This window comes from Electrona antarctica, assembly GCF_951216825.1.
Source record: "Electrona antarctica genome assembly, chromosome: 19".
NCBI lineage: Eukaryota > Metazoa > Chordata > Actinopteri > Myctophiformes > Myctophidae > Electrona > Electrona antarctica.
In genome coordinates, this window is record NC_136800.1 from 14367240 (window position 1) to 14379328 (window position 12089).

Here is a 12089-nt window from a genome sequence, read left to right on the forward strand (position 1 = left end):
CACACACAATCTGAGTTCCTAGAGTTATTTCAGTAACAGGTTACCCTCGGTGATAGACAACTTCTAATCACAACGGTGTGTACGTGTGTGTGTGTGTGGGTGTGTTGGTAGGAGGGGGGGGCAGCCACGCCTCCAGAACACACACAGAACACACACACTCCCCATGAGAGCACATGTGCCTTTGAGAAGAGAGAGAGAGTATAAATACCTGAGTCATGCACACTGAGTCAGTCAACATTCATCCACACTACCTTACAACCATCAGTTTGCTTTGCCTCCTTTCAGCAGAGACGTCGCATTTGTTGCATAGCCACATTGTCTCGGATGGATTGAAGCTTTTAGACTGTTCAGTTTGGAATACCGCAATCCTTTAAAAAGGGATCCACCCTGGGCATCGACATCTGAGCTGTGTGTGTAGCACATTATTGGTCACTCAACCGGTCGATCACCCGGCCATCACATTGTAACAGCTGTCAGATAGGCAGCTGATAGGCAGCTGTTGGAGTTACCACACGATAACCCGCGCAGTCACAGTCTGAGAAGCGTTGTTGCACGTGGCTTCAGGTGTGATACAGTGTGTGGTTGTGTGGAATACCAGTAACTAGTTTCCTATAGGGTAGCCTATCGTGTTCTCCTCATCTTCATCACCATGATACTAAGCATAGCTCTGATCTGGACAGTGGTGGTGGGATTCTGCTGCATACTGTGGATGGCTGTGGGAATAAGGCACAGGTAAGACTGCTTTAAGACTTTGCATTAATGTACGAGCAGCTCATGTTTCTGATGCTGCCTTTAGTTAGATTTAAATGTTATATTTATATTATATATGTTGTGATATAAGGTTTAGGATGCTATAACTCAGCTGTTAAAACAGAAGCAGTGGTTGAGCGATAAACAAGAATCAAATCCTTAAACCACTTGTCCTGTAAATTCAACAACATTACTTCTGAGAGAGAGAGAGACAGAGAGAGAGAGAGAGAGAGAGAGAGAGAGAGGGCATTGAGTGCAAAGTATTGATGACATTATGAGCATTCCATGTCTAAATGAGTTTCAGTTAATCTGGTAATATCTATTGGTGACTTTTCTGTGTGGTTGGTTGATGATGACATTGTCTTGGTTGTCTGCCGAAGCTAGGTTCCATAATTATGTCACTCATCATCTCGTATGAGCATTTTAATTTCAACAGCATGAGAGCACATATTACATTTCAACAGGGAACATTGCTTTGCAATGTTGCTAAGACAAATATTGGGCGTGATGTTGATTTTGGATGTGCATCCAAACCTCTAGTCTAGGGGGTTTCACTTTACACATATCTGTATCTGTAGCTGTATCTCTCCATCCATCCATCCATTCATGTATTTCTTCTTACAAGTCATATATCCATCCATCCATAATCGGGAGACTTTCTGCAATGTAGCACTGTAGCGTTTTTATTGATATACTAAATGTGTTCTCACTGAACCTCCCCATCTTCAGGCAACCTGGAGAGCCAGCGGTAGAAAACGGCCTCATCCCCTACCTAGGCTGTGCCCTGCAATTTGGGGCCAACCCTCTCGAGTTCCTCCGCAGCCGACAGAAGAAGTATGGACACATTTTCACCTGCAAGATAGCTGGCCAGTACATACACTTCCTGTGTGATCCCTTCTCATACCACTCCGTCATCCGCCAGGGCAGACACTTGGACTGGAGGAAATTCCATTTCGCTACATCTGTCAAAGTGAGTATCATTCATGTGTGGCCATGGAAATGCATGTCTTTCTGCTACTTGTGAGATTCAAGTATTGATTTTTCATTGCTTTATTCTCTGTCTGTCTGTCTGTCAGACATGACTAAATCTCTCATCTTTCTTTCTTTTCTCTGCCCATACCTGCTCTTTAGGCATTTGGCCATGAAAGTTTTGACCCTCGCCATGGCCTCACCACTGAGAACCTCCATCAGACCTTTCTGAAAACACTGCAGGGTGAGGCTCTCCCCTCTCTGATAGAGAGCATGATGACCCACCTTCAGGATGTCATGTTGAAGTCCGACACACTCAGCCCCAGCACCGAACGCTGGGAGGTGGACGGCATCTTCGCGTTTTGCTACAAGGTCAGTTATGGTGGAGCTTTGGGTGGAAGGGATGTGGCTGTGCTAAATGGAGCCTGGAACTGTGGTTATGTTGCATACAGCTACTGACAGTAACAGTAACTCTCCACCTCAATTCTTACCAGGCTCTCATGTCTCCTATGTCCCTCTCTAGGTGATGTTTGAGTCTGGTTACTTGACTCTGTTTGGCAAGGAGTTGGGAGACGATAAGTCACAGGCTCGCTTGGCAGCACAGAAAGCCTTAGTGCTTAATGCCTTGGAGAACTTCAAGGAGTTTGACAAGATCTTCCCAGCGCTGGTAGCTGGCTTGCCCATCCATGTCTTCAAGAGTGCTCACAGTGCAAGAGAGGTTGGTGGAATCGTTTTTCCTACCGAAGCTTGGATCATGAAAATGACAAAACAAAACAGTATCACTCTGTAGCACAACTGTATTGCGAACTGCTGCTAAGATTTTTGGTGTGTCCAATGTCTTGTTAGCATAAATAAAAATCCTCCTCTCCTCTCTTACACTAGAACCTCGCTAAGACCATGCATGCTGACAACCTGTCTAAGAGAGAAAACCTCTCAGACCTGATCTCCATGAGGATCCTGCTCAATGATGCCTTGTCGACCTTCAACGACCTGAGCAAAGCGAGGACCCACGTGGCTCTGCTCTGGGCAGCCCAGGCCAACACCCTACCTGCAACCTTCTGGAGCCTCTTTTACATGATCAGGTAATGGTCTTCTTTCTGCTGCTTTCTGCTGCTTTCTGATGGTTCTCACAATAACATTACTACTCTCTCTTTCAATCAATCAGTTGGTCTTTGTGTACATACTAGTACATTTTGCTTCACATTAAGTGAAACGAAATAATAATAATAACAAAATAAGTATACATAAACATGAAAAATAAAAGGCAAAATTTACTTAATTCAAAACACATATGAACACATATATATATTCACTCAAAATAGGCAATATCTTTGGAGGCAAATAGTGTGAACATCAGAACACAAAACATTCAACTTTTTTTCAACTTTCAAAAGTGTACATCAAAAATGTGGATCATTTAGGGAAATCTCTCAAAAGAGAGGCAGAGAAACAGTGATGTCTAAAATGTTAGGACTTAGGAGCTATCGAGTTCAAACAGCTTATTGTGGATATTGTGCAGATAGAGATACTATCTGATAGGGAACTGTCTGAGAGCAGATACATGTTATGTCATAGTTGCCGTTTTGCAACAGCTCTGTTCTAGGGAATTTCCCTATCACACGGTACAGTACTTGCGTTAGAGAATAGGAGAGGAGATGCTCAGGAACAGTTCAATGTTTAGGGGTCACCGGGTGACTTTGCAGTCGGACTAACAAAATATATTTCTTGTAGGAGTCCAGCAGCAATGAAAGCAGTCCGTGGCGAGGTGCAGAGAATCCTGGAGAGTTCCGGTCAAACGGTTGATCACAACAACCCACAGCTGACCCTGACCAGGGAGCAGCTGGATAAGATGCCCATTCTAGGTATGTACTATGTACGTGTGGAAGTGGAAACACTGACCCATGCAGGTCCCACAGTGATGCATGGGGTCAGTGATGCATGGGGTCAGTGATGCATGGGGTCAGTGATGCATGGGGTCATCCTGGGACCTGTGGTGGACAGTAACCAAGTACACCACATCGTCACCACTGCTTAGTTGGGACCCAGCGTGGGACCAATTTGTTTGGATTATTCAGCTCTTAGATTGTTTAGCAAATAATGTGCCGTTTCCTGAAACCTAAGCGGTGGTGGAAAGTACAGTACTGTACTTAAAGTAACATTTTAGGGTACTTTTACTTTACTGGAGTAGTTCAATTTTCAATACTTTTACTTCTACTCTCAGATCCAAATATTGCAACTTTTAGTCCACTACATTTATTGGAAAACTTTAGTTACCAGTTACTTTGTAGATTTTGATTATTATTACAACAAATACATTAATGACTTCATCTACAAGCTCACAATGTTTCGTGATGATACTCAAGTACATTTTTAATTCGGACTTTTACTTGTATTTGTATTGTATTTCTTTTTTTTTATTAAAAAGTATTGATACTTTTACCTAAGTAAAAATTGTGAGTACCACCACTGCCTCTAAGCCAGAACATATTTTATCTCTGCCGCCTACACAGACAGCATCATAATGGAGGCCATGCGCCTCTCCAGTGCCTCCATGAACGTGCGCGTTGCAAAGGAGGACTTCCTGCTTCACCTTGACAACCAGGAAGCCTACCGTATAAGGAAGGATGATGTAATTGCTCTGTACCCACCCATGATGCACTATGATCCTGAAATCTACGAGGACCCCCATGTAAGAAGAAGCATGATTTATTTCCATATTTAATGCAAAGGTGTCTATCAAATAGAAGTATGAAGAGCCTGATACAAAGGCCAGTATGCTGCAAGAACAGAATACGTCACAGAAACTTTATATCTCCATATTTCCTCTTTTTATGCAAAAGAGGGGACGCCAGGTATAAAGTGGTTAAGTCTGTCTGTGGGATTTATAAATATAAATGGAAATAAGTATTAACCAAAGCTTGTGACTAAATTACTACACTGGATTCATTGTACATTCTTTTTTCCATTTCCTTAAAAGTTTGCATATACAGTACATAAACAAATACCTATGTCAGTCAGTATAGAAAAAGAAAGAAACAATTATCTTAACATCTCCCTCATTCCTTTCTCCCAGGAGTACAAGTATGACCGTTTCCTGGACGAGAACGATCAGCCGAAAACCACGTTTTACCGATGCGGCCGTCGGCTTCGTTACTACTGCATGCCCTTTGGTTCCGGAGTCACCAAATGTCCCGGCAGATTCTTCGCCATGCACGAGATCAAGCAGTTCCTGACTCTGGCCCTGTCCTATTTTGAGATGGAGCTATTGGACCCTGCGGTCAAAGTCCCGGCCCTCGACCAGTCCCGCGCCGGCCTGGGAATCCTTCAGCCGATTTATGATGTGGACTTCAAGTATAAGCTGAAATCCAGCCAATCTCCTCTCACTGTGACATTACCAGAGAGGGAACCACTGAGGTCAATATAATGGACAATATTCCAAGCGCTACAAATCAGTGATAACTATTACTGTATATCTTTTGTCCACAACTTGAGGGATGGAACTGTTTTCTGTTCTTTCAGACAAAATTTCAAGTTGTTCAAGGAACAAGGCAATTTCATTTGCTCGTCATCAGCCCTAACATCCCTATTCTGGGAATAATAGGTGAACATTCTGTGAGGTTCCGCAAAAACAGCAGATCTACAGGGTCACAACATGTCACGTGACACGTTGTAACCAAAGAGATTTGGTGTAGACTCTGTAGAGGAAGAAAGGAGGGGACCAAGTACAGTCAGACCCCGGTCAATGAAGTATAGGGTTTTAACTGCTTTAGGCAGTATACCCTAACGTTTAACCCTCCAATAGCAGAGGTTGTACAGTATACTCGCTTTGTTGAAGGGCTATTGCGCTTCGTTTATAGGCATCCTGTACTTTTTTATATGTAGTATATATTTAATGTAAGAAAAGCTAATGAAGAGGTTTTGTATATATAAATGACTGATGTATATTTATGTTGTGTACTCTGATCCCATGTGTTGCTAAAAGAATATGTCTGCATACAGTATGAAACATGTGAAAACGTGTGAAATAGCCCTAAATCTCACCGGGATCAACCTGACAGTGTTCACAGAGAGAAATGTTAACCTACAGCTGCGTGTTTCCTTTCCATATGTGGAACTCTTGACTGTAAGTAATGTATTACCTGGGCCAAAGACAGAGTTTGGCCTTGGCCGTTGCTATGACAGCCACAAATGCCAAAAGTCTTTCTATCAATCACACTGCATGATTATCAGTAACATTTACTGACTTGACCTTGTAGTGGGAGATATGTACTGTAGCTTCTATTGACCTTGAAGCTTAATCTATGGGTGTCATCTGGACCATGGAGTTTACCCTTGCTTCATATGTAGCTGCCCATTTACTAGTGAAGTAGGAAAGTCCAGTCATTTCATTGGAGTTCCTGATAGCAAGATAATCGTTGAGTGTATTTCAGTGTACATCTGCCCGTCTGTGACTATATGCTAGAGAAACAACGACACCAGGTTTGTTGTTGCTAAATATGATGCACCTTTCTTTAATGCAAAATGAGGATTGGGGACTGTCAAATGGGACAAAGTGAAGCATATAGTGGATTATAATGCTGTGCAGTTACACAGAGAGCTATTGCTGGCTGTAATTAGCTGTCTACACATTGCCAGAGGACTTCGTCACAATTCATTAGTTTGTTTTCTTGCACTTCACATTGAGAGCATTTATCTACTGTGATTTTGGTGTTCATTACATCAGTGTAGAACCACATGTTTCCCTAACTCATTTAAAGGGCAGAAGAACCGGTCAGCCTACTTTGCTCTTTCAATAGAGACACTGCAAAGTGTTGAATATGTGACATAACAACAACAGATCGACTGTTAGCTTTGAAATGAGTCACAGAACTGTTGCAGACTTGATAACCCACTTGACTGACTGAACAATAGACTTGATATTGAAAACACTGTATGTACGTGTGAAAGTGGCAAAAATGGACCCACGTACAGAATAATTTTTCAATCTCAACAGTAAAACCACTGCTAGAATTTCACTGTCAATAGAACATTGTTCAATTGTTGCTTTACAAATAAATGCAAACACTGAATTTGTTGTTTTCTTTTCCTTAACTTTCATTGAACATCACACGTCTACACTATGTCGGGTCGGTTGATCGGAAATTGCGTCATTTTCAAATGATCAGAATCGGACCGGGAGCCAAAAAACTTGATCGGGACATCCCTAGTATCAATATTATATCCATATCATGAAATTAGACTGGATATTGTCTGTGATTTGGGATATTGTACTATTGTGATATGGCATAAACGTGTTCTATAAAATATAAATATCGGATCGGGAAAAATCGGTATCAGCAGATGCTCTGTGTGCTGTTATGTTGCATACACTGACACCAAGCTAGACAGGAACGCCCAAAAACGTCACATCCGGTTTTAGCCTGGGGTAAGAATTTTCTATGGCTGCCAATGCAACTTGGTCCAATCCTTAATCACATACGGACAAACATCTATGCCGATGCTATCTAACTTGCGGAGGTAGCGTGCCTTGTCCACGGGCAACAGATCTTTCAACGTATGGCATTGCAAATACGTTTGATAATCGCTACTCTGCTCAATATTGTTTTTAAAATGCTGCAAATTGCATTGCAGTGAACGAGCGCAAATCACAACTTCCCCAGGGGGTGGGCGGAGTCACAGTTTGAGGCACTGATTACGCGCCGTGGTGTCAGTGTATACAGGGAACAACTGTTATACAGTTTCTGACCATTGCAATTTACACAGTACAATCTGAGTAGGCCTATGTGAATGGGGCTGCTCCTATTGATTTATTTTCTTTTTTAATATATTCATTATCTAAAAAAGGAAAAAAAGAAAAATGTAATATTATTTGTATTTTCAATTAAATAGATTTGTTCTATTAATTGTTGCACGTCTCATGTATAACTGAATTTAGTAGCATACATAACCCAAACGTGCACTGCTGCAGTACGAGGAAATCTCTTGCTGATGAAATCTGTGCTTTTGAGTGTGAATCTACGTCAGTGTGTTGATGTATAAACACATTAAATCAATACATTTGTACACCCGTGTTTTATCTCTAGCATATCTGTTGACCATTGAGACTTTGTAAATACTCTCTACAATGTTTGCATTTGCATCTGCACACACGCGTGCAAGCACACAGACAAAATGCATGCACACTCGCGCACGCACGATGCAATGCAATCAACTTTCAGCTCGCTAAGAGTTCATTTATCCATCCAATCGTAAATCAGTGTACAAATGTAACCAACTGGACCTGTTAAATTAACACAGTGTAAAGGGTCATTCACACTGAGCACTATAACTATAAAAATATAGTTTTAAAAATCGTTCTAAGTCAATGGCAGAGTTCACACCAACTATAAAGAATACAATGTTGAACTACATAGTTATAGTTACCGTTAAGTGCTCAGTGTGAATGGCCCTTAAGACGAGGATGTATGGGGTCATTTTCTCTATAATCTGTTCTTTAGTTTTCCTAAAATGCCCAATGAAAAATGACACAAAAGATTTGTATCTTAACTAAACTAAGATAAACTACTCCGCTTCTAATAATGCATCTTCTGATTAGGGTGAGGAATAAGGAAATACCATCAAAAATACTGATTGTGATTTCTTTATCTCAGCATTTTCTCATGCATTACAGTAGCAATTTCCTATGACCAGGGGCTGTTTTTTCAGCCTATCGTGAGTGAACGTCAATCTAACAATATTTAACTGGTTTTAGGTTATCACAGTGGAATTTAACTCAACATACTTGACCAAGAGTAACCCCACCCACTATGCCCTTCAGTAGCCTCTCTTGTCCAGACACTGCGGAGTGCGTACGCTCTCCAGTAACCTCTCTAAAGAGCAGACACTTCTGAACAACCTCAGACTATATGGCTATGGATGGACACATCTACAGTAAGCATCATAGTCATTTAGGTAACCCCACCCACTATGCCCTTCAGTAGCCTCTCTTGTCCAGACACTGCGGAGTGCGTACGCTCTCCAGTAACCTCTCTAAAGAGCAGACACTTCTGAACAACCTCAGACTAGATGGCTATGGATGGACACATCTAAGCATCATAGTCATTTAGGGTGCTAATTGCCCCAGTGGTGTAAGACAGTGGTGAATGGTGATAGGTGTAACTGATACTGTAGAAGTGAGGAATTTAGGAGATTACCACTGCGTTCACGTGCATGTTCTGTATACGTGTGGATTTGTGTTGATCTGCATGTGTTTGTCTACAGTATCCCAGACACTGTATATTCGTGTCCCAGATGCTAGAGAAAAGCTATGTGCATTTGTGCGTATTGCGTGTAGAGCTGGTCTGGCCTTCGTTTCCTTTTTGCCTTTATCGGTCCGTGATCTAACATTATTAGTTTGACTCCCCTGGTTTACAGTAAGTCACACCTTCTGTTGCTACAACACTAACATTACAAACAGTATAGGGTCATGGTCCAGTACAATTAAGCAATTAAGGTCTATAAAAATCTTGGTTTTATACATGCTTTTATTTCATCATCATACATTTCATCATCATATATTTTTGCAACTTCCTTTTCTCTGTCTGGAGCAAATTGTTGTGTCATTCGCAAAGGATTCATTCCCAAGAAGATATTTCGGTTGAATGAAATTCAATAATTCACTTACTGAAAAGTTTGAAGAACCTGAGCTCTCAATTATTATTACTAGAATCCGACCGGCCTTCGGCCGGTCTCACTCTAGCGCCGAGCCACGCCATCCAGGTGGCCAGTGTTCTGTACCGTACCGTACTGTACTGTATTGTTCCATACTGTGCTGTACTGTACTGTTTCATACTGTACTGTACTGTACTGTACTGTACTGTACTGTATTGTTCCATACTGTACTGTACTGTACTGTACTGTACACTGTACTGTAGCAGACTGTACTGTACTGTACTGTACCATAGCAGACTGTACTGTACTGTACTGTACTGTACTGTACTGTACTGTACTGTACTGTACTGTACTGCACCATACTGTATTGTACCATACTTTTCCGTACTGTACCATACTTTTCCGTACTGTATCATACTGTGCTGTACTGTACTGTACTGTACTGTAACAGACTGTACTGTACCATACTGTACCATACTGTACTGTGCTGTACTGTACAATACTATACCGTACTGTACTGTACCATACTGTACTGTGCTGTACAATACTATACCGTACTGTACTGTACTGTGCCATACTGTTCTGTACTGTACAATACTATACTGCTGCACCCTGTGTGTGTGTGTGTGTGTGTGTGTGTGTGTGTGTGTGTGTGTGTGTGTGTGTGTGTGTGTGTGTGTGTGTGTGTGTGTGTGTGTGTGTGTGTGTGTGTGTGTGCGCGCGCACAGTGGAATGGGGTGTGGCCTAAAATGTGATGCATCACTGTGAAATGTTGCGCAATAACATGGTTTTTCATGCAAATGCAAACTGTACAGTAATTATGACAGTTGCATGGATGCAAAGTAGTGCGTTATGTCTGGACAGGCATGCCGGTGGTGTTGTGCATGGTGAGATGTGGGCAAACGGTGTGGTTTGGTAGGAGAAGGCGGACAAAGGCGGCCGGATAAACGGGGTGCGTGGGTTTTAATTAGGGTGGCAGGATTATTATTATTATTTGGATTGGCTTAAGTCAAGAGATTGATTGCTTGATTGATTGATTGAGACGGTTCCTCTTTCCTCATTGGACTGAAATACTAGCCATTATTAGCAACTGTCTGTGGATTTAATTATTTTCATAGAATGTCTGATCAGCTTGCTGATACACTTTGGTTACATGCTCTAAGTATTTTTATATTATTGTCAATTTGGACACATGTGAGGATACTGATTTTCAAATTCCAGCCCTGTGTTCCCAGTTCACCCCTCCACAAACAAAATTGACACAAGACATTAAAAAAAACATATTTGATCATAGTCCAATTCCCCCCACTGCCGTGTGCCTTTTCATACGCAAAAAAACATTGTCATTACATGCAACACACTCTATAGAAAGATGTAGAGTGTAGTAGCTCCAGTGTCACGGACCCCAAGGTTTTACTTTGGTTTTAACTAGTCCATTATTTGTTGTGCCCATGCCCATCTATGAGCTGAATGAGTTTGCTGAATCAAAGGCAAACAGTGTCTTATCTAGCTAACTGTTCAGGAGCTGTTGACCAAGGACACAGAAGTTGATGCGTGCAAACACACATATCTCTCACAGCATCGGACTACACTAACTCAAGCCATTCTTTGCCATTCACTATACCTCTGATAAATGCACACCTCATCATGCATTGTGCACATTAAGGAAATCAGACTATTCCCCAAACAAGAAATAAAATAAATGCTTATCTGTGTTATGCTTATTGTTTACCCTGAAGATGTCCAGGGTCATCAGGATAAGATAACTTGATAATGTTAAGCATTTACCTGACTGTTGCTAAACACAGTGTATTGCCATAAAGCTGCACTATGCAAGATTTTTAAACATATTCTTTTAGTTTTATGAATCTAAAGAATATAAGGGATAGAACATTGATCAGATAAGCCCATCAAACCAATGTTTGATGGGCTTGTCTTATCAATGTTCTATCCAGAGAGTTTGTTTGTACATGTCTACAGTATTAAGCCAACACTAGCATCACTGAACGTGATTCCAATTAAGTCACAGAGGTCATGCACTTTTGAAAAGACTTGGCCGTGCACCCCTTGTAGCTTTTGGTCTACAGTAGGTCTGTCTGCATGTGTGCAACTGTGTATATTGATCAATTAAATCATAATCTCAAACTTAATTATATTTCTCACTTATTTTGAAGTGGGGACCCCTTGGAATCCCTCAAGGACCCTTGGGGTTCCCCAGACTGAGAACCACTTTTTAATGTACAGTAGTGCACAAACAGAGGGTCATGAACTCATGTTTGGGACCAATCTTTATGCGTCTTGAGTAAATATCCCCTTCCAAGTGTCTTCCATTAAAAGCATACATATATTTCAAAATGTTCAAAAAATAAAAATGTCCATATATATTTATTTTAGCAATTTATAGAAGCAACACATTTGAAGATCTGCTATTTTCACTAGTTTGGATTCCAGACAAACATCTAATGGTCATGAGCTAAAATGTTTGGGAACCACTGCAGTAGTGATCCGAGTTCCCAGAAGATTTCGCCAGCTCCCGCATTACAGACGGGAGGAGCGACTGCATAGGGACACGTGGTGATTGATTGATGTTTTTGAAACATACTGTATACCCTCTACAATGACATGCTTGCAGATAGCATGTTGAGGTCAAGGTTGTGGTTGGCCTAAAGGAAGAACTAACAAAGTTCACGTGAACCCATTCAATGGTTAATGAAAATAAC

At 41.4% G+C, this 12089-nt stretch overlaps 1 protein-coding gene across 1 annotated transcript; it reads left to right on the forward strand.

Moving 5' to 3' along the window:
- Positions 1-588: 588 nt before the first annotated feature.
- cyp7a1 (cytochrome P450, family 7, subfamily A, polypeptide 1) lies at positions 589-5406 on the forward strand. Its single transcript, XM_079529720.1, has 8 exons — positions 589-732; positions 1480-1720; positions 1882-2091; positions 2243-2437; positions 2602-2801; positions 3451-3581; positions 4230-4408; positions 4793-5406. Exons 1-8 carry the CDS (start codon positions 650-652, stop codon positions 5141-5143), a joined length of 1590 nt encoding a protein of 529 aa, XP_079385846.1. The 5' UTR covers positions 589-649; the 3' UTR covers positions 5144-5406.
- Positions 5407-12089: the final 6683 nt, after the last annotated feature.

What these genes read in the sequence shown, in the direction of transcription:
- cyp7a1 (XM_079529720.1), top strand. Translation starts at nt 650, where the DNA reads ATGATACTAAGCATAGCTCTGATCTGGACAGTGGTGGTGGGATTCTGC. An exon ending in TCTTCGCGTTTTGCTACAAG is followed by an intron (nt 2,092 to 2,242) that starts GTCAGTTATGGT and finishes GTCCCTCTCTAG; the next exon opens with GTGATGTTTGAGTCTGGTTA. An exon ending in AGCCTCTTTTACATGATCAG is followed by an intron (nt 2,802 to 3,450) that starts GTAATGGTCTTC and finishes TATTTCTTGTAG; the next exon opens with GAGTCCAGCAGCAATGAAAG.